Source organism: Lithobates pipiens, unplaced genomic scaffold (assembly GCF_037356315.1).
Source record: "Lithobates pipiens isolate NorthernLeopardFrog02 unplaced genomic scaffold, aLitPip1_a1.2 Scaffold_8, whole genome shotgun sequence".
Taxonomy (NCBI): domain Eukaryota; kingdom Metazoa; phylum Chordata; class Amphibia; order Anura; family Ranidae; genus Lithobates; species Lithobates pipiens.
The window spans coordinates 80,791,188-80,813,688 of record NW_027507903.1 but is presented as its reverse complement, the minus strand read 5'-3'; the positions used below and the strand labels follow the sequence as shown (position 1 = coordinate 80,813,688).

The 22,501-nt window shown below is 39.5% G+C and overlaps 1 protein-coding gene across 1 annotated transcript in view; it reads left to right on the top strand.

Annotated features, from left to right (window-relative positions):
- The window catches only part of PRTG (protogenin), a 201,894-nt gene that overhangs the window by 78,020 nt on the left and 101,373 nt on the right, over positions 1 to 22,501 (top strand). The window contains exons 3-10 of the mRNA XM_077472809.1: positions 8,799 to 8,943; positions 10,563 to 10,696; positions 10,954 to 11,091; positions 11,215 to 11,373; positions 13,224 to 13,383; positions 13,496 to 13,743; positions 17,401 to 17,565; positions 17,679 to 17,984. Coding sequence (XP_077328935.1) covers positions 8,799 to 8,943; positions 10,563 to 10,696; positions 10,954 to 11,091; positions 11,215 to 11,373; positions 13,224 to 13,383; positions 13,496 to 13,743; positions 17,401 to 17,565; positions 17,679 to 17,984 — 1,455 coding nt within the window. The remainder of the gene's footprint in view (positions 1 to 8,798; positions 8,944 to 10,562; positions 10,697 to 10,953; positions 11,092 to 11,214; positions 11,374 to 13,223; positions 13,384 to 13,495; positions 13,744 to 17,400; positions 17,566 to 17,678; positions 17,985 to 22,501) is intronic.

Sequence of the window (22,501 nt, the reverse complement as noted above, 5' to 3'; positions counted from 1 at the left end):
TACAAAAAAAAAAAAAACGTTTCTTCCAACGCATGGTCGGAGGAACCTATGTTAGAAAAGATAGAGAGTGATTTGGATTGGGATGAAAGGACAGAGTCCAGGAACACATTGCGAGTGTATTTTGTATTACAATCAATGTACTGTATTATTTTAGTATACTGTATGTGGAGTATGGAGACAGTAGTATGACCCAGTTCCTTTGTGTGTGCCAGCTGTAAATTAGTAGACTTCAATTTAAATGAAATGAACAGTTGCTATAAACAGCCTGTCAGATGTTGTAACTGAGTTCAGTTGCTCCCATATGAGATGCATTGATGACATCCCCTCCAGTCTTCAGTTTGGATGGCAAGAGAATTAAACTGAAGTGTGATGAATTGCTGCTGTACTGAAATAAATGTGTTATAGTGGATGATCAGTCTTCGGTGCTCATTCTAGCAGGATTGTACTTGAATGCCTGAGAGCATCCTGATATCTGCTGCATGGACATACTGTGCTTTCAACACCTACGGGACTTCTGAGCTACTGTAGGAAGAAGACTTTCTGTAGCATTGTACTGAAAATATATACATCTACTGATAGTTTTTGTGCAGCAAAAAGGAAAATAAAGGTCAGTCAATCTCCAATGTAAATAATCCTTGCTACCTAATTAAAAGGATTATCTCTCTGGTTTAAAGCAAACACCTTTCTATAGCTTCTGAAAGTAAAGTTGTTTAGGCATTAACCATGCCTGGTTAATAACTGCTATGAAGGACTTAGTTGACCATAAAGATATTCTGTTGCTTTCAGTCACGTTGGACTGACATGGACTTCCCAGATAGCAAGCAATCGAGCTGCAAGTTTGAAAATGACTTGCTAAGCTATTGCTAGATTTCACAAGTTTGTTGCATAATTGCAGCAAGTCTGCATCGCATGACTCCAGATCAACTTTCTTCGCAAACATTCTGCAAGTCTGCTGCAAGTCGCCTGCAAGTTCTGGTTCAGTTATGTTATGCAATAGTCATCCTGCCACAGGGGTCACTGTGACTGAATTGTCATGCTGTAGACTTGCAAGAGCTCTTGCTGTAGACCAGGTGTTACTAAATGGCGGGCCGCGGCCCAGTTCTGGCCCCAGTGGCCATTCTGCCTGGACCGCAGCCTCGCCAATTAGTTTCCTGTGTGTCCTCTCCCTGTCGCCAGCTCGCCCGCTCACCTGTCTGCCACTGCCAATCCTGCTATGTTTACAGCATGGGTTGTCTTCTCTAATATTCCTGAACTGCCCTCTCCCTACATTGCATGTCTTATTCACACAAAACATGAAAAGCGGCTGCTCTGGACAAAGGGCGGGGCTTTTTAAGTTAAGAAGTGGGTGATTGGTTTCTAGGCAGTGGGGTGGTCCCAGCAATTAATCACCCACCTTTAACATGAAAATGTCCACCCTTTGTCCAGAGCGGCTGCGCTTCATATTTTGTGTGAATAAGGTAGGGCTCTGTGGGGATGGGGAGTGCTGTGCTGAGCTATAAAGGACAGGGGTTTGATGTTGAGAGAGGACTGTGATGGGGGTCAGTGTGTGAATGGGGGGAGCAGTCTGTGATTGGAGGGGGATCAGTCTGCAATGGGGGGGTCTTTGATGGGGGATCAGTCTGTGATTTGGTGGGTATCAGAAGCTATGGAACAGACCGAGACAGAAGTACAGTAAAATCACACTTGTTTATTAAAAAAAATAAAAAGGTAAATAGAGTAAGCGTAGTCAAAGCATAGCAAGTGTCCAGTAACTGGATCGGGTAGTCTACCAAGCCAGAGTTCAGTAGTCAGATCGTGTAGTCAGCCAGACCAGCAGTCGGGGATCCAAGTAGACAAACAGCAAGCAGGATAAGGAGCCAGAAGGGATTCAGCAAAGATAGTCTTAAAACAGGAACGCAGGAGAAGGTTTCTTGTGATGTGACCAAGGTGAAGGCTGGAATGAAGTAGCTGGAGATCTTTAAGTAGGCAGGACTGACGAGCATATCCACAACAGATGGTTAACTATGGAGAGAGATATGAGCAGGCATTTAGCTGACAGCTGAGCAGCCAGCTCAGAGAAGGAAGGGCTGAGCCCAGCCCTGACAGTGGGTCAGTCTGTGATGGTGGGGCTGTGATTTGGGGGGTCAGTCTGTGATGGGGGGTGTCTGTGATGGGTCAGGTCAGTTTGTGATGGGGTCTGTGATTTGGGGGGGTCAGTCTGTGATGGGAATCTGTAATGAGGCAGCCTGTGATGTAAAAGGGGGGCTGAGGACACTGATGTGATGCTGTGATATGCACAGGAGGCTTTCAGACCAATTAAAGTGCCTCTAAACCCCCAAAACAAAATTGTATGATATTGTAGCTTACTAGTCCCTAAAGAGGAATTAAACCCTAATAGGTTTTACTTCTTCTTTTTTCCTCTGCAAAGTAAAAGCATAATGGGCTAGTATGCATCGCATACTAGCCGATTATGTGCCACTTACCTGCAAATGAAGCCCGCGATGTCCCCGCTGGTGGCCATATCCATCTTCACCCCTCTTCCTTCTTGGCCCATGGACTCCAGCTCTGTGAATGGCCAGAGTTGCATGACATCATTCCAGTCACTGCACGAGACCCTTATAAATGGCACGATTGTCCCCTTTCTTCAGTGTGCATGCGCCAATGACATCGGCGCAAGCGTATATGGTAAATATCTACTAAACCGTGCAGGTTTAGGAGAAATTTCCAGTACCTGCAGGTAAGCCCTATTATAGGCTTACCTGTAGGTAAAAGTGATGTAACTAGGTTTACAACCACTTTAAATGAGTTTTGTTTTGTTTTTCAATTTCTTTCCACCTGGGGAAATCTCTATTACATTGGGGTTGAAGGGTAATTTACAAAAGTTCAGCTCACAGAAAGTGACAAATACATAGCATTTCTGGCAAGATTAAAATGTATTTTCTGTGCTTGCTGAAAATGATCTTAGCCTGAAAAAAGAAAACGAATATGTCCACCACATCAAGGACTGTTAAGCTACAATATATTGATTTTTTTTTCTTGGGTTTAGTTATCTTTAATCCAGCTGAGAACAACCAGACAGGGCTGTTTGGAGGTTCTCCATAGACTGGATAAAAATCTGTATACAAATGGTTCAATCGAAAGACTGTTGTATTAGCCCACGTACACACGGTCGGAGATTTTGCCAACCAAATCCGTCGGATTTTGCCCGTCGGATTTAGTCCTACGGATTGTGTCCGAAAATGTTGCATACACACGGTCGGGCCAAGTTGGCGAAAAATCCGATCATTCAGAACGTGATGACGTAATTTCGTTACAATGGGACTACATTCAGGCTAGTAGCCAATAGCTTTGATGTAGGAATTTGATCTGAGCATGCGTGGCACTTGGTCCGATCAAAATGCTCTACACATGATCAGATTAGGTCCGTCCGGCCCAGTTCGTCGGGAAATATTTCCAACATGTTGGAAATTTGGATCAGACGGAGATTCGGACGGAATCAGTCCGATGCATACCACACACAGTCGGATTATCTGACGACGCGGTCCGATAAGACTCATTCCGACAGATTCTTCGACCGTGTGTACAAGGGCTTAGGCTGGCCATAGATGAGTAGAATTTCAAACGGAAATTCTTGTAATTAAATAAATCTTCTAGGAAAGTTTGTTCACTTTAATAATCATTAGTGGGTCAAATCAATGTTCGTTTTTGACCTCAGTGATGAGAAAATTCAAAGGTGCAGGATGGACAATTTTTTTTAAACAAATTAACTTCTAAGGCTCCATGCACACTGAAGCTCAAAAAAGCTATTTCTGGACGCCAGATTGCTGGCAGAAAACGCTGGTTGAAAAACCTGCTTTTAACAGCGTTTTATACTAGCGTTAATGAGCGTTAATGAGCGTTTTACAGCGTTAGCGTTAATGGGCGTTTTTTATAAAAATACACAGAGGACACTCCAAAAATCCCACAATGCATTGAAAAATAGAATGCCGAACACTAATGAACGAGCGTTAATGAGCGTTAATGAGCGTTTGTCGTTTTTTGCCGCTGAAAAACGGCACTTTGAACGCGAATTTCTGGCGTTCAGAAAAAAGCCCATAAACTCCACTGCTCATTAAAGCTGAAAAACGTCCATGTGTGCATGGACACATAGGCTAACATAGAGTGGAGTTTATGGGCTTTTACAAAAAACGCCCAAACGCCAATAAACTGCAGTTTATCAGCTTCAGTGTGCATGGAGCCTAACAGTGTATGTGGTTTTCATTAAATAGAGTTCATTCATTCCAAAATCAAATTTTAACAGCCAAATGTTACCAGCAAATGTTACCAGCAAATGTTAACAATCAAATGTTAACAGCAAACAAAATCTTTCAAAAGACATTTGAATGTTCTCAAATTTTTCATATGAATTTTCCAAAGACTTTTCTCAAGAATTTTTATTCAAAATTCTATCTCTCTATGGCCAGCTTAATGTTAATAGGTATTTCAACTCCGTATAGCTTTGCAAACAACGTAAAGTATTTGGAGTATTTTATTTGTTGTAGTGAGTTGGAGGTGAGTATCCATTATCGGACTTGTAAGTTTATATGTGAAATCTGATACTCTTTCTTTTCAGATTCTTTCCCCAAGGCCTTGCAATGTGTAGGATGAGGAAACACAACGACTTTTAAATGCAATGAGTAGTAATAAAGTATGACAGCTTTGGGAAGTAACAACTGTGTTTAAGCTTCTTTGATTTGTAAACCACAAAGCGGATTAGCATGTTTATGGAAGGAGGGGTATCCTGCAGATGAAATATACCATACATCTACATCCCATAAGTGGAAGCTGGAATTTACTGATAGTTATTAAGATAATTGCCATTAGTCCTTAGACTGTGAGCTTTCCAGAATGTCCAACTCTACTCTTGTATTTCACATGATCCTGCCTTCGGCTTTCTCCAAAAATATACTTCTCCGTTCCTTGCTGGTAAAAATACAGATGCAAGATCTTTTTAACATTCAGGTTCATATTCAGAGCAAAAAATTAAAATAAAAGGTTCAAGTATAAACCAGGCTGTAGTAGAAGTCATTATTATACAAGTATTTTCTAAATTAATGATTTTTTTTTTGATTTTTTTTCTTCTGTTGATAACATTTTTCTAGTTAGAATTTTTTATTTTTTTTATGTAATAGTTTATATGCATTTCAGTACTTGGAGTATAAAAGAAGATTTTAGATTTTTTTGGCAGTGCTGATCAATGCTAATACAATGTTAAGTAGTATTTTTTTTTTTTAATAAGGATCTTTTAATAAAGCATACCAAAACTACAACATAGAGCAACCAGCCAGGTGTTCACTTTTGGACAGTGAGGCTCCATGCACCCTGGGCTTAAAAAAAGTATTTTTTCTCGGGAGTAAAAAACGCTCATATAGAGCATTTTTTGTACACATTTAGATTTTAGCGAAGTTTAGGAGAGTTTAACATTTTTTCTTCCAGCAAGCTCCAATAAGAAACATGACCCAGAAGGGGTTTTTTCTGCCTCTAATGCCATGTACACACAACCGGACTTTTCGACGGACTGAATTCCGTCTGACTTTTCGATGGAGTTTTGACGAACTCCCGTTGAATTGGACTTGTCTACACACAATCACACCAAAGTCCGACGGATACGACTGTGATGACCTACGACCGGACTAGAATAAGGAAGTTCATAGCCAGTAGCCAATAGCTGCTCTAGCATCGGTTTTTGTCCGTGGGACTAGCATACTGAGGAACAGATTTTTCGACCGGACTCGAGTCCGTCGGAAAGATTTGAAACATGTTCTAAATCTAAAGTCCGTCTGATTTTTTGACAGCAAAGGTCCGATGAAGCCCACACACGGTTGAATTATCCGACGGATTCGTTCCGTCTGACCTTTGCTATCGAAAAGTCTGGCCGTGTGTACACGGCTTAAGGCTTTATGCACACTGGCTTAAAAATGTTGCTTCTACAGGAGTTTTGTGTTATGCCTGTAGAAGCAGCTCAATGTTATCCTATGTGTCCATGCACATTAGGGTGTTAACAGGATTGAGCTCAACGTTTAGGCCTCATGTACACTGATGCTGGTAAACAGATGTTTAGGAGCAATTGGACATTTTTTTTCCAACTACTCCTGAACTCTCCTCTATGTTATCTTATCAGTACATGTACACAGGTTTGTTTATAGTCGTTTCTAGGCAGTTGAGTTTAGAGGCTTTTTTTGGAAAGCTCAGTTCAGACACTGAGTTTAGAGGCATTTCAAGCACTAAACGCGGTAACTCACTTTTAGCCATGTTTTGTTTACAGCTGTCTTTCATTTTTTGCTATTTAAAAAAAAAAAAAATTCTTTGAAACACTTCTAAATGCAAACGCGGCAAAACGCGGCATGTAAATATGGCAAAATAGACGTTTTAAACGTGGGCTACTATCTGTCAAGTTAAATCCTTCAGGAGAGGTTGTAAAAACTTTCCATGTATATTAAGCCTAATAATTCTGATCTTCTTATACTCCTCCATCTTTTCTTTACTTCATTTGCAGGATCTGGTTGCTGTTTTGTAAATGACAGCAGCATAAGAAAGATGTGAACCCAAAGATATTTTTGGGAATTTACTTCTGCTCTAAATTAAATTTACCATAAGGCTGAGTTCACACTGATGCGTCTTCCAATGCAACTTTGCATTGCAATTTGGTTGCCACTTGATGCTATGTCAATGTGACTTCAATGTGACTTTAATATTTTCCAAATTTGGGTTTGATAAATCATAAGAATACAGAGTGGGGTAGATTTACTAAAACTGGTGCAACTGTGCATAGTAACCAATCAGTTTCCAACTTCAGCTTGTTCAGTTAGATTTTGATAATAAAACCTAGAAGCTAATTGTTTTTTTCCAACCTTTTTTTTTGGATTGACATTCAACCAGTATCTTCTGAACCGGCCAAATTATGATCCATCTATGGCCAGCTTTAGATTACAGAGGACAACTTGAAAGGCAGATAAGAATATTTTTGTGCTTTCACATTAAAAATCTGACTGCTATAGGCTACTGTTCCTATTTTTATTCATCTAAGCATTTTTTATTCAAGAGACTAGATATCATTGACTAAGTGTAATGTAGCAGAACACACCAAATCCATACATTGTAAGTAGCATCTCCTAGAAAGGAAGACTTGCACATTTCTCCTGTGATTCTGACTGTACTGTGTGTTTTTGTAATGGATGTAGGAAGTGCAGGTGGTGTGAACATGGTTTTAGAAGCTTTGGGGTGGGACATTTGACACAAAAGCCAGTGTTGTTTTCTTCAGGTTGTAAACTCGAGAACTACCAACATACTAAAAGTAAGGAGTAAACTCCTAATAAAAAGGCAATTACATTTACGGTGTTGTGAGGGGGATTGTTTTCATGAACAACATTACCCTGTATATAGCTTTGATGTGGGTTCTGTTTTATGGTTTGCTTGACCCATCATAGCATTGCTTTTACAGTTTGGGGTTTAAATTGACATTTACACTGATGCAGAAAGTGTAATAACAGATTGCGCTTCACAAAAGACTGGATTACTATAGACATTATACTTTGGCTGGGGACAATAAGCCCACCAACAGCAAAACAAAAAGACAGAAGAAAGACACTAATTTTGAAAAGAAATGCCACAATATTACACATTTTTACTGTATCATTGCATACTAATCATGATGGAGTAATTATCAGCCTGTTATTGTCTGATATGCTATGTTCAAATAGCAAACATAAAGAACACATGGCGATTACCATATGAATTGCTTGCAGGCACATTTTAAACATACAGGAGACCATGCATAATACATGGGATCGGTGAAAGGATGGATTTGTATGAAATCTCTTGCTGCATTGTTATTAATAATTTCTCATAGTTACTGTTGGCCATTGCGGTATACTTTAGCACATTTACATTGGATTTAAGTTTATTAGCTTTAGACTTGAATCTTAGAAGAAAGAGCTTACATTAACCTGATTTTGGCATTAGGATATTTTTCTTTTTTTCTGTATGTTTGTAAAGCTTTTAAGATTGGAGGTTGCATAGAAAAAACAAAAAATGATGGATTCCACTCAAAGGCTGTTTGTGTTTTATGTAAAATGGAAGCACACCTTGCAAATTCAGGGTCAAAGAAAAGAGACAAATTTGGGGATTTTTTTTTCTGTATATTGACAGGATATTGTATTTAATTTAGGTCTTTCTTAGGATTGTCCATTTGTTTTATTTATGCAGGGTAGAATTCTTTGGTTCGTGGCCTATAAACAACACAGATGATATGATTACTATAAGTGAAAGCTTTTTGTAGTAGTTGGTTCGTGAGCTTTTAAAATCACACTCCTGCTAGGGTATTTTTCTAGGTTTTATTCTAGGTTTTATTATCTGCCATCCCTAACCCCAAGCCAAGCTTTTCTCAAGGAATCCTTGAAATAGTTTTTTTGGCTTTGGCAAACCTCTGCTAAAACAAATGAATCGGAGATCGGGGAAAAATGCACCGTAACTTAGTGGTCAGTAGGAAGAACTCCCCCCTTACAGCGGTGGGCGGATTGCCACCCTTTCATATAGCTAAAAAAATATTTGTGTCATGCCGCTGGTTCTCTCAAGTGGCATTAGCCCCAGAAATATACAGGAGGAACTGTTATGTTCCACAGAACCCTGAGAATGGCTTCCCTATCCAATCATGTACAGGCTGATTATGTAGACTATCTTGCAGAATTCTGGGGAGGTGGTTCCACCATAAAGCATTATCTAATTTTGTGTCATATGCTCCAGAAAGCATATAGTAACATGGTTGTATTTTATTATTTCAGCTATGCCTGCCTTTGAAGAGCAGCCCGTTTCAATACAGGTTCAAGAAGGTGGAGTGGCTCGGTTCTCCTGTAAAATAACTGCCAATCCTCCAGCTGTTATTTCGTGGGAACTAAATCGCACTGCCCTTCCTCTTGCCATAGACAGGTAAGTGCACAATTTTAAAGAAGAATACATTTTTGCCACTAACTTTGCTTATCGATTAAATCACGGTGGGTGGCAGATGTTGGGGAGCTATAGGATGAAAAATAGGATGAGGTGTTGGATTCCTGTAAATTTGTGTCTCGCCAGCTTTCTGACCATCTCACTCACCTTTACATTTTACAGGTCCTATTTAATGCCTATTTGATTATCCAAATATCGGCCAAATTACAACCCAGCATGCCCACAGATGTGGTGAAACTAATGGCACCTTGTACCATCTAATGTAAACTAGTCCTGTTATGCAAGGATACTGGACACAGGTGGCCAAATTCCTACAAGATTGCATGGGTTTCCCACAAACCCTATGCCCTAAGCCAGTGTTTCTCAACTCCAGTCCTCAAGGCGCCCCAACGGGTCATGTTTTCAAGCTTTTCATTATTTTGCACAGGGGATTTGATCACTGCCTTAACACTGCCCTAAGCAATGCCTAATGGACCTTCTTTCCACCTCATACTTTTCTACAAGAAACACTCTTTATGGCCAGATTGTTAATTGCAATGGTTTGGCTCAGGAAGTCAACCTCCAAACGTACAGCACTGGATTGTGGCCATTAACAGCGCACTACCCTATAAAAAGTCCTATACATTCATAGAGGGTGCCTGAAAAAGTACCTCAAAATATGGGATAGATGGTTAGAAAATACCTCTACATGCGTAGTGGATGAATAAACCCCTCTGTAAACACCTACCTTCTGAGTATATTACATTATCCAATGCGTACTTTGTACTTACCTATATATCATATATTTTTTGGACCATTGTCATTTATACAGCAATCAGTGCTATACAAATGCCTTGATTCCTGTGAAAAATTACACAGGCAGTGAAGGGGTTAACCACTGGGTGGCAGTGTAGGGGTTAAGTGTATCCTGGGGCATGTTTCTAACTGTGGGGGGACGTGGCTACGTGTGATGTCACTGATCTCTGCTCCCCATCACAGGGAGCAGAGATCAGTGACACTGTCACTAGGCAGAACGGGAAGATGCTTGTTTACATTAGCATCTCCCCATTCTTCGTCCCCGTGAGGCGACCCAACTCACGGAGGTCTCGACCGGCGCATGCCGATGGACGTCGGCAGAATGGCACTGCTGGACAAATGGGCGTACCTGTACAGCGGCAAATTTAAAGGGCCGTACAGGTACACCCATTTGCCCAGCCATGCCATTCTGCCGACGTCCATCGGCATGCGCCGGTCGGGAACTGGTTAATCTATATTATTTACTCTATGTTGTATTTTAATTGTATGGATGTTTTATTTGTAGTGTAGTTTTAATTTTTTTACTTTGTGTTAGTGGCTGTTGTTGGTAATTTTGTTGTGTGTTTTTGCATCTTGTTCAGTCTATTGTTGTGATCTTGTGTTGTCTTTTTTAAGTATGTCTGTGTTGTAATAATTTCCCAATTTCCCCTTGGGATTAATTTAGTATTAATAAAGTATTCTGTATTGATAGTGGCTCTCTTGTTTAAAAACCACAAAATGTAAATTGAGTAATGTGTCATTTATTTTGTTCCATTTGCCTTCAATATACAATCTTAATTTATTTGTATATGTATGCTTATTTAAAGGGTTACTGTGTTATCGAAAGGAATTCTTCAGGTCTATGGTGTAACAAAGAAGGATGCAGGAAATTACAGATGTGTAGCTACCGCTATGTCAAACCGACGCAAGAGTGCTGAAGCAACATTGACTGTTGTACCAGGTTTGTTTCCCTATTGTTGAGTATACATCATTGTATTCAATTGACTCATTGATAGTCTGTGTCCTGGATTTGTTTCCTAATATTCTGATATTGTGAAATCATCTAGTAGGGCCCATAGCTGTTAGAAATGACTGATGCATAGAAATTGTGTATTTGTAGTATATACCTTGTATTAAGAACTTGGCAAAGGGGTTTACATTTTGCTTATATTTTAACAGTTCTGTCCTAAAATTATTACCTTGCTTTTTCTGAACTAGCCACACCAATGCACCCTTTAAAGAAACCAGTAATCATAGCACCTCCTCAGAATACGACAGCCTCTCTGCACCAAACTGTTACACTGGAGTGTATGGCTACAGGAAACCCAAAACCTATAGTGTCCTGGAGCAGGCTGGGTAAGAGCATATATATTTTTCATAGTCTTAGATTACTCATGGATGATGGCATGTTACAATGTTTATACTATTCATTCTAGTTCTTAAGAAAGCAGAACAATAAAAAAACTGTTTCTATCCTAGACCAAAAGCCCATCGATGTCTTTAACACAAGAGTACTGGGGAATGGAAACCTTGTTATATCTGACGTGAAGGTACAACATGCAGGTGTATATGTGTGTAGAGCGACAACTCCGGGAACTCGCAACTTCACAGTGGCAATGGCTAGTGTTGCAGTTCTAGGTAAGATTGATTATTGGTTTGTTACCTTGTTTTTCCCATAAGTGTTCTTTTCATAAGATGTGGTCATTTCTGTAAAGTTATATCTGCATTATAAGCACTAAGAGTAATGCACATGGGTCATCACAAGCCAAACTCCATTTCCTTCTCCCTTTGCCTTCCTTCCCACCCCCCAAACCCAGTAATTACACAACAATACCTGATGATACAATGTTATCATTTTAGATCTTTAGAAAACAAATGAGACCTGGTCTGTCTTAAAGCAGTATTAAACCCAAAACCAAAAATGGGGACACCTTTGGACAGCAGAATTGTCAGTCTGTGGGTAGGGGAGTGTTAGATGTTCTAGCAGATTTACATATACTAACAAATTGAAAGTGAACTCTAGCTTATACTTTATAATCAATTGCAGCAAACAGTTTATAAAAAAATTACATATGTAAATAAAAGCTGATCATTTTAAGTACCCCTACCAGTGGCAAATGGTTTGTCTCATCCCTGAAACTACAAGAGAGTTTGTTCTGTTGAAAAACAAGGGACTTACTGGCTGGATCACCAGATGAAAATAGAAGAAAGAACTCCTGAAAAAGGAAACAAATGCAGCCATCACATTTAAGAATTAGTAAGCTGCGATATAATAAATGTTTGCTTTTGGGTTTGATACTGTTTTAACCTCTCATTTTATCTACTTCATAGCACGTCATTGATTAGATGTCTTAATATTTATTCATTTTCTGTTTCTATACTTATATTGCTATTATGAAACAGATTTGACCATACATGCTAAGAGAAATAATTTATGCAGTTTGTAGACCAAGTTTATTCTTTTGTTTGCTCTGTACTGTGAATATATTTGCTATCCATGTAAAAGCATATGTGGAAATGTTTGAAGTGAATGTACATGTAGCATAAAAAAAGAAAATCTCAGTAGTTCCAGAGGGCAAATGCCTTAAATACCTTTGTAGCGTGCTCTAGAAAAAAATATATGTATCTATCTATATCTATATGGATATAGTATATGTTATAATATGTTCATATTATAATGTCTTATTTGCTGCTTTAAAGTGAACCAGACTTTGTCTAAAACATTTCTGAGGTAGCAACAGTGCTAAAGTTGCAGTCATCTTGTAAGACTGGCTAGTACCTATTAGTCATCAATGTCTATGTCCCTGCTGAGCCTTTTGGATCCTATGTCCAAGTTAATATATTGGGCCTCAATGTCTGTCCAGGTGTCCGGGTTTAGATTAAGCTCCAGCTCCTTGTGGTTCAAAGAGTACTTTCTGTCATTCAGTTTTCAAAAAACAGAACTTCTGGGGGCAGAAACGATTCTGGCATTTACCAGTTTAAGGGGGTGGAGTTTAATTCCAACTTGGAGAAAATTTGAAGCTCCATTGTTCATCCTGGTCCTTAGATCCAAAAGTGACCCCACAGTAACATTAGGAATGATTTGGAGACCAGCACAGATACTTCCAGGTCCTGCATGCACTTCAACAGTGTTGTTGGCTCAGAAAAGATTTAGGTAAGGTCAGGTTCTCGTTAAATTGGGGAAAATTTGATTACATGGCCTCCAGATAATTACATCATTGCATCTGTTGTTTTCACTAACTACATAATTAACCGCGCAAGAGGATTATGATGATTTTCGATGTTTAGTAGCCCTAGTGAGGTTTTTGTTAAAACTCTGCAAGTCCCATGCTGTCACTTGGAGTCTGCACGCAGTATGTTTCCTACCAGTTGTCAAATAATTACAATACTATTTTTAGAAATATATATAACATTATAATATACATTGATGAATTATTCAGAAAGTATATGTTTTACATCTTCACCCTGTAATGTTTTAATCCCTGAAGCACCACCATCCTTTGTTGAACGGCCAGAGAGTTTGACAAGGCCACGCGCAGGGACAGCTCGATTTGTATGTCAGGCTGAAGGAATTCCAATGCCAAAAATCTCATGGATCAAGAATGGAAGAAAGATACATTCTAATGGAAGAATCAAAATGTACAATAGGTAGGAAGACAATGATTTGACAATCATTGCTGTACATGTCAGTTACATTATATGTAGCCAGTGCATGCATTTTTTAATTTAAAAATGTTCTGCTTCTCTTTTTTCACTTTAGTAAATTGGTAATCAATCAGATTATTCCTGAAGATGATGCCGTATACCAGTGTATGGCAGAAAATAGTCATGGCTCCATCCTTTCCCGAGCAAGACTTATAGTGATAATGTCTGAAGACAGACCAAGTGCTCCTCGTCACCTTCGAGCTGAGACAGTGTCCAGTTCAGCCATTATATTGTCGTGGGAAAGGCCGCTGTACAACTCAGAAAAAGTCATTGCTTATTCTGTGCATTACATGAAGGCGGAAGGTGAGATTAAGTCAATTGCAATGTGTGTTTAGAAAAAAAGCCTATAGATTTCTGACAGCTGCAAGAGCCTTTGTCCCTTTTATAGGATTTCCCTTCCCAGAGCTACCCTAGTTTTCAATCAAGAATGCCTAATGAGCATCTACAAATTCTGTTACCACATCAAATGGGTCATTGTAATGAAGCAATGCGTTTTACCTTTTTGATTTGATCACACCATTTTTTTTTTTTTACTTTGAAAGAAAAAAAAATTCAATAGTTACTACATTAATATTTAAAAGTATAAAATAATAATAAAACACAATGAATTCTACTTTTAAAGTATATTAATGTAAGTAACAGAATGTAAGTAATAGAATTGAAAAGTTAACTACAAAAAAATCTGACTTTTAAGATACCAAAAAGGTTTTACTCACACGTACTTCAATAAAAAATTGTATTTTAATAAATTTTCAGTCATATTTTATATATTGCTATATTTCAATAATTATATATATATATATATATATATATATATATATATATATATATATATAACGGCTAGTTTCTACTCCAAAAAATTGATGCTGATCAAAGAAAGCCAACAGGTGTTCTTTAAAAAGGGACAGATCTTGCATTTAAATGAGCGGGCTAATGTGCTAGGCAAGCGAAAAGGTCTGATGAGAGTACACGAGTGCATTAATTCCTTGTTAGCAATTTGGAAGCTCTACAAAGGGTGTAGTGATTCTGTTTGTAGGCTGGTCTCACCCCCTATTATGGCCATTTTATCAGGCCACCGCATGAGGCCCAGTGGCTCATTCACTCCAAGAACAAGGCCTTTTAATTTGAGCCCAAGGATCTTGTTTAGCAGGTCAAAAATCGTGCCACGACATTCCTAATTAAGAAACCATCAACGGCCCTGTTGTGAGATGCCAGTAATCTTGTCTAATTAAAATGCTTTTTAGTCGATTCAGATATGTGGGAAAGCTCAATAGTGGAATTTGGTTCAGGGTTTTGTTTATAAATTTAATGGCAATGGGTGGTGGGGGAGTTTTGATTAAGTTGACATGCATTTTGGTGTGAAATGGTCTTGAACCACAACAGCCTTCAACAACCTTATTCCGCTTACCAGTTCCTATGTATAGGAATTAAGGAGCAACAAAGGCAACAGCAGTAATGCAACCCTCTGCATATTTCAATATGAATTGCTGAAATTTTTCCTAAGCTCATTAAGACACAACACATTTATAGAGTGAATTCTCTTTCCGTGCCCCCGCCTTCATCTTCTCCAACTGCTGTAATAGATTTCAACTATATAATCGCCTCTTTTACAATACGGCTTTTTGTGCGTTTGTTGTTTCTGATAAAACGGCTTGTTGCTGAATGGTGTGACTCAGAAAATGAGGTTTGTTTTTAATCACACGGATTTAAGATGTAGGAATTCTTAGTGGTTAAATGGTTACTCCATTAACAGTTTTTTTTTTCATTGAAGAAGTTTACCAAAAACTTGTGCGTAGTTGTGGAACACTTGTTGATTGTTACTTTTAATGAGCCTTGGATTTATTTAGATACAGATTCAACATAGGACAACACAATGCACTGGCACACAGAAACATCCTGTTTCTTTATCCATTTTTGTCATTGACAAGCTTAACAATAAATTTGAATAATTTGGAAACACATAACATATATACGATTCTTATTTATTTATGATCCCGCAAAATGTATCAGATTTTTATCCTTACATCAGATTAAATAAAATAACTCATGCTAGACTGAACAAAACAATGTGATACTCTTATTCTTCCAATACATTTATTAGTATCATTAGTATTTATTAGTTATACTGTTGCCACAAGAGTTTGGCCACTAGCAAACAAAGATGTTGTTTTTGCCATGCCCACTTCGATAAATCATTTAATTTTCAAGCAATCTCTTCAGATAGGAATCTATAGTTAACAACCCATTTCATTGATATGGCACACTGATATGCCACACATGGGGAAGTGGATTTTTATTGATAATAAAGTTATGATCATAACTTGAGATTATTCAGTTATCAATGGCATCTCTGTTTCCACCATTTTTTTATCTCATCAGTTAAATTCATGAGCAAAATATCCCAGTGTTGCTGATTGATGCAAAATGATCAATATAATATTTTACCCCACTCTACTCAGTTTGATCAAATCCAATCTAAATTGAGTTTAAATCAATCAGAAAGGAAGTTATGGCTATTTAGTTGTTTGCGGAATTGATTATTTTAATAGAATTGTACATTGATCGGATTTAAAAAAAAAAATCGATACATGTATGGTCACCATTAGTCAGCCAAATATAACCCCTCCTACTCTCATCATGCTTCAGTTTTTTTATGCTAGTGTCTTAGGAAAATGAACATCTCCTCTGTCTTTCTGCTTTTAATAAAGTACAATTAAAAAAAAAAAAACTGTTGACAGGTGGGGTTTTTATTACAGAAGAGACCCTATTGGTCTTTTCTGTCATACATGCATCTCCCTGCCTGTCAGTGATAATGAATATTGAGCTACGCATGCTCAGCTGAGCGTACATTTGCAGAACCCTCTGTGCTGTGACCATTTGCAGGAGTGATGTAACTGCGACCCGGCCAAGTGGCGGAACAAACTGAACCTGGAATGAAGGGAAGATGGAAGCGCCCTTGACTAGTGGTAGTGCTGGCAGCATATTGCTGGAAGAGATCATTTTACAGATACGTCTGCTCTAATGTGCTTATATGCTGCACATACTAGCACATTATGGCTTCCTCTTCCTAAGGGCCCATTAAAAAAAATGGCGGAGGTTAATTCTACTTTAAGATTCCCTTGGGCCTTATAGCATCAATTATCTGATTCTTAGACTTGCAAAGCTACAACCTTGTCTTCTGTTAACACGTTCGCCAAATTCTACTAGGTGTATATTCAGGCCTCTTCTGATGCTAACTTAGTAGTTTGTTGCTTTGAAGGGCTTGCTTTCAAGCCTTTCATTTGCTATGTTGGACTGGTTTTGGAGATCCCTTTTGTATCAGAGTTAAATTTCTACTGGTATGTGGCCAGTTATAATCTAACAAACATGTCTTGCTTACAGGGACGGACTGACAACTCATGGGGCCCCCGGGCAATAGGAGATTATGGGGCCCCCAGGCAATCAGGGATTATGGGGCCACACAGTATACACAAACACACACACACAGTATAAAATCACACAGGTTACACATACATGTACACACAGTATACACAGATATGTTTCTATTGGCTGAGAAGGTACTGGTGAGGTGGGGCAGCTATAATCTCTGGATTTTTAGACCAAAAGGATGTCGGCAAGAGACATTTCAGATGGCAGATTTAAAAAAAACACAGATTTTTACATACTGTCCCTGGTTTTACTAAGGCTGGCAACCCTGATGGGGCCCCCTAGTGGCCCGGGGCCCTCGGGCAGTGCCCGAGTTGCTGAATGGTCAGTCCGCCCCTGCTTGCTTATACTCTTACTCTCAAGATGTGCAAAGACAGACCACTGCACTAAGCACAAGAAGGCTATAGTTGAAAACAAACATCAGCGAAGGCCTCCTGATGTGATTTAGGCAGGTTAGGATTAACATCGCTCAAAGATAGAGTTCTATAATAGTAGAATTTTTGAGAGTAAATGTATTTTGTTTTCATTATTTAGGTTTAAACAATGAAGAATACCAAGTGGTGATTGGGAATGACACAAATCACTACATTATTGATGACCTGGATCCTGCCAGCAACTACACATTTTATATTGTTGCCTATATGCCAATGGGTGCAAGCCAGATGTCAGACCATGTTACACAGAGCACACTTGAAGATGGTAAGGCATGAGTTGGAATTTTTTATCACCTACTGTATATACAGTAGTAACAATTACAAATACCTATAGTGGAGTACTTTAAAGATGGTATAAATTGTATTTATCTGTTGCAGTTCCACTGAGAGCCCCGGAAATTAGTTTGACGAGCCGCAGCCCTACAGATGTTCTTATCTCATGGCTTCCCATCCCATCCAAATTCCGTAGAGGAAAGATCATACTTTATAGACTGTCATTTCGAATGAGCACTGAAAGTTCTGTTCAAGTTCTAGAACTCCCTGGTACCACCCATGAGTATTTCTTGGAGGGGCTGAAGCCAGACAGTGTCTATTTGGTTCGCATAGCAGCATCAACTAAAGTTGGATGGGGAGAATCATCTGCCTGGACATCCCATCAGACACCCAAAGCGAGCAGCATAAGAGGTAAATGAGCTCTTAATAAGATCTTACAATTACGAGACTTATTAAAAGACATCAGTTTTTGCAAGAATTAGGCTACTTCCACACTGGGGCATTGTGGGCACTGGCGGTAAAGCACTGCTATATTACCGTCATTTTAGTGGCGCTATGCGGCTGCTAGTGGCCAAAAAAGGGTTAAAACCGCCCGCAAAGCAGTGGCGCTTTGCAGGTGTGTTTGCAGCGCTGCCCCATTGTTTTCAATGGGAACTAAATTTAGTAACTGTACAGATTCCTAGGGCCAGCCAGATAGACAGAGTACTGAATAAAAGTATAAAAGAAAAAAAAAACTGCGCTTGGATAAAAAATAGATAGTAAACAGCAGATTATTGTGGGATATACACGAAACAAATATAAAACAGAGAAGCTGCGCTATTTATGATAAAAACTATATATTTAAACCTGAAAAAATTAACTTATTCAGTGAAGCTCAATCTAAAAAATTGTTTTTGATAAATCTGTCCAAAAATATTATTAAATTAACCAGTCCAAGTGATAGAAAAATGATAACACAGAATATATTGTGTTGAAGTGACATCCAAAATATTTTGAATATTCCTAAACGAATGGTGAAAATGTACCCAGTGATGTTGTCGTAACAAAGTGGACCACCACCTTAAGGAAAATATGCTTACCAGAAAGTAAGTCAAATAAACAGATAGCTTTAGCCCAGCCCAGGCCTTTATTATGAAAAAGAACACGATAACGGTGAAATCTTTGCGGGCTTGGAATCATAGGTAAGCATTGGTTCCACAAACGTATTCAACCCAAAAGAAAAAATGTGTATAACATAGCGTAATATTGTCACGTTAAACAAATATATATTCCTAAATAATTGCACTTACAATGTGAAAATGAAATATGCACATAAAAAGACACCCGGTGATTAGATGAAATGGCTTCAAATTTCAATATTTATTATAAGATCAAAAATGTGGAAGAGCAAGTCTGCAAAAATTGTGAAAGAGTCACAAAATTACTTTAAAACTGAACTTACCTACTCCAAAATGTTCCATTGCCTGACCCTATTCTTTAAAATATGGTACGTGCACAGATGTGCCGCTGTCTATTCCAGGCATTTCGGAGGTGGCAATGAACTTATCTGCGTACACACGGCAGACTCATGTGCATGCGCACAAATGATGGTTCCTTGCAGTATGTGTGTGCAGAAATCCACCGTAAACTTGTGACTTAGTAACACAGTGTCTCCTGGGATAGCTGTGAACATTTGGGGGATGAACAAAAAAAAAGGAATTTATACATTTTTATGTTCTTGTTATGTATAAAGATAGTGTCCCAGCGTTTAATTAATCTAAATTCCAGTGCTGGAACACAATAGAGTTTTTGCTTTCCTTTGAGAACAATCATGCTGTGGAATTTGGTTGGAAGAAACGTAGGTAGGACTACACAGCTATTGGTAAAAGAGGTCATCCGCAGCAGTGACTTGTAAAGTTAAATAAGATTAAGTCAGGTAACCTAAAAGCTATGTAAAGGTCACAGAGGGCACTCTTTTGTGACATAGACAAGCGTGACAGGCATTCAACCTCGTTTTGTGCATTTCTTCTTCTGGGTCAGTAACGAAGTCTAGTAGTGGCTGGACTAAACAAACCTGTTTGTTTCAAACTTAACTGGCTATGTAGTTATATTACATGTGATCTTAAAACCCACGTGAAGTCACAAAGTTATTGAGTGAACCAGAGAGGAAATGAAGAATCATCTACTCTACCCATAGTCCTTCTTTACAAATTGGTCAGACAAACGTTCTCTTCATTTGTCTTTGCAACATTAGGCCACATCAGTTTGACCGATAAGTACTGCACTCTATGTAAGCAACACTGTCCTGGTCAGAAACTCCCTTTCTCTTCCTTAGCATTACAAGCCTGCATCACCATGGGTATAATTTTAGAGTTGGCAGCACTTATTGGACAGGCTTTCCTTCCTGGTCACTGTTGTCCAACGCCTTCTGGAATACCCCCAAAAGTACTGAGGGGGAGCAAGGCCTGCCTGGTACCGAGTCACACCGCAAGCAGTGATGTGGAGATGGGGAGGAAAGGGAACTGTTTCCAGAGCATGGAAAATTACAACCTTTCATGTTAAAATATGCCTGCTATTTATTTGGCCACCCCTATGCAACAGTCTGTACATAAATGACAAATAAAAAATAAAAAAAAGATAGCGCTGTGTGTGCCCATTTCTTCTGCTGAGCATGCTATAGCTATGCAGGTTTTTATTATACTAGCTTCACACTTGTGCACCGCAACACCATGCGGTTTATGTTCCCCAAAGCGCACTGTGTGTCTGCTAAAGAGCAGTGTGTTTTGCCTGCTACCGGGGAACACAAATCCCCTACCTGCACATATAGGAACCTAGCCTAAGGAACAAAACATTTCTCATGAACCAAAAGGACAGTCATCTTAAAGCAGAAATAAACCTGCCATCTTTGCCTCTGTTTAATCTGCAGTTGCCGTGGTGCTGCACAAGTGATAAGTTATGACACCAGCCACTTGGTGGCTTGATCGTTCGGTTGAGAACACAAGCAACACTGACAGTTATTCACGACATGCCTTGAATGTAACTGTTTTGAGATATTAATGGGTTTAGTTTAACTTTAAAGTAGAACTATAGGAAAAACTTTATTTTAATTTTAGATCAAGGGAGGGTTATAACCCCTGTCAGATTTTTTTCGCCATCTGTGTCCCATTGGGGAGGTTTATTTTCACTTCCTGTCCCATAGCAAACAGGAAATGTGAGGAAATCCCTGCCCCCCAGGTCAATGATAATGGAAAACAGGAGAAATAGAGAGGATAATTCTCCCTAATGAGGACACAGACAGCAATAAAAAATTACAGGTGTCCCTGTCCCTCTATCCAAAACGAAAAAAAAAAAAAAGGTATTGCCTTTAGTTATACTTTAAAGTGTTTGTTAAGTCTAAATTCTAAATCACTGCCAGCCTCTCTATTCGAGCCTGGCATACCACACTATGTAAGTGTAGCACTAACCCCCGAAGGAGCTGCTGGTTATTTTTGGGCTTACCGTTACCTTTCGTTCTCCTTGTGACACGTCTAGGGGATCTCCTGTGGTAGATGGCCCAGTAACTTGAGACTGACAATAGATCAAGTTGAATGGATTTTATTTGCAAACGTCAACCATTGAACAGTCTTTTAACTTGGGATCAGAGGGTTGGAAAGGAAAGTTCAGGTACTCTCAAGGTCAAAGTATATAAACATTAAGGAACTTGCTTACTTTGGCTGCATCCAGAGAATAGACATTTGCAGCTAGATGAGCACTCAGGTTGGACAGTCCCTCTCTCACAAGGCCTAGCAGCCAACAAAGTGCTTACTCAGGAACAAAGTCTTTATCACTGACGTTGTTGCAGAACACGAAGGGAAACTAAGCTGTAGAACACTTGTAGGATACCTGGATCTTTCAGCCCACTTGGCGATATCCACAAGACCGGATTCTTTCAGTTACTTCAGCCCTTTCAGGCTCTTGTTAAGAAGACCAACCTCACGCGTGATATTCTTCTAAAGAGTCCTCCCCTGGAATGCTAGAAGTACACTGGGTCTCTCCCAGGCCGGAGACAGCACCCATCCACCTCAGAATTCCTTGGTTCCCTTGCCCTGGGCTAGCCAGGAGGACCAGGACCATCTACTCAGCACAGCATACTGGACCGGAACCCAGCGCCACGTGACGTCCGTGTCTTAAATACCCTCTTGCAGAGGGCACAGCGGGAGGGCCACTCCCACTGACCTGACTCCAAGAGGGAATAAGTCAAGCACCCCACCAGACCACAGTTCCATGCCTGCCACCGGAGACAGTGCCCCCTGTGGCCAGGCTGAACACCTCATAGTCTAATCAGACTGACACCGAAGCCAAATTTAGTCAAATAGACCCAAACCAAACTGTAGTTTGGGTAAAGCTTTAACTTTGAAAACATAGCGCGTGCTCTTCAGGAGCCCGCCGATACATAAGTAATTTTACTTATGATACATAAACCTATTACGATACATAAACCTATTTGGAGTTATCTTGAGGCCGGTAATGTGACTCATGGCTGCTTTACAGTTCCGATACATGGCTTCTGCGGGAGGGGCTGAAATCTCCCTCTGACGTCAGCCAGGGAGATCACGTGGCCTCCCGCAGAAGCCCTGTCTTGGAGCTGTAAAGCGGCCATGAGTCACGTGCCGGTCTGAAGATAGCTCTAAATAGCTATTTACAACGCCTGTCTTTAGAAATGAATAGAAATAGTGTGGTATGCCAGGCTCTAATAGAGGGGCTGGCAGTGGTCATTGTAAGTTTTTTATTTTTAATAATATTGCGGGGGGTGGGGGGAGATAGAGAGACAGAGAGGTAGCTGACAGGAAAGGAGGAAAGGGAAGAGGAGAGCAGAGAGTACAGTTGCGGATGACGGAGGAACTTACGCTGACCACGGTCCTGATTTTTGTGGTCATTACAGAGAAGGGGATACAGGGAGTGGCAGATTC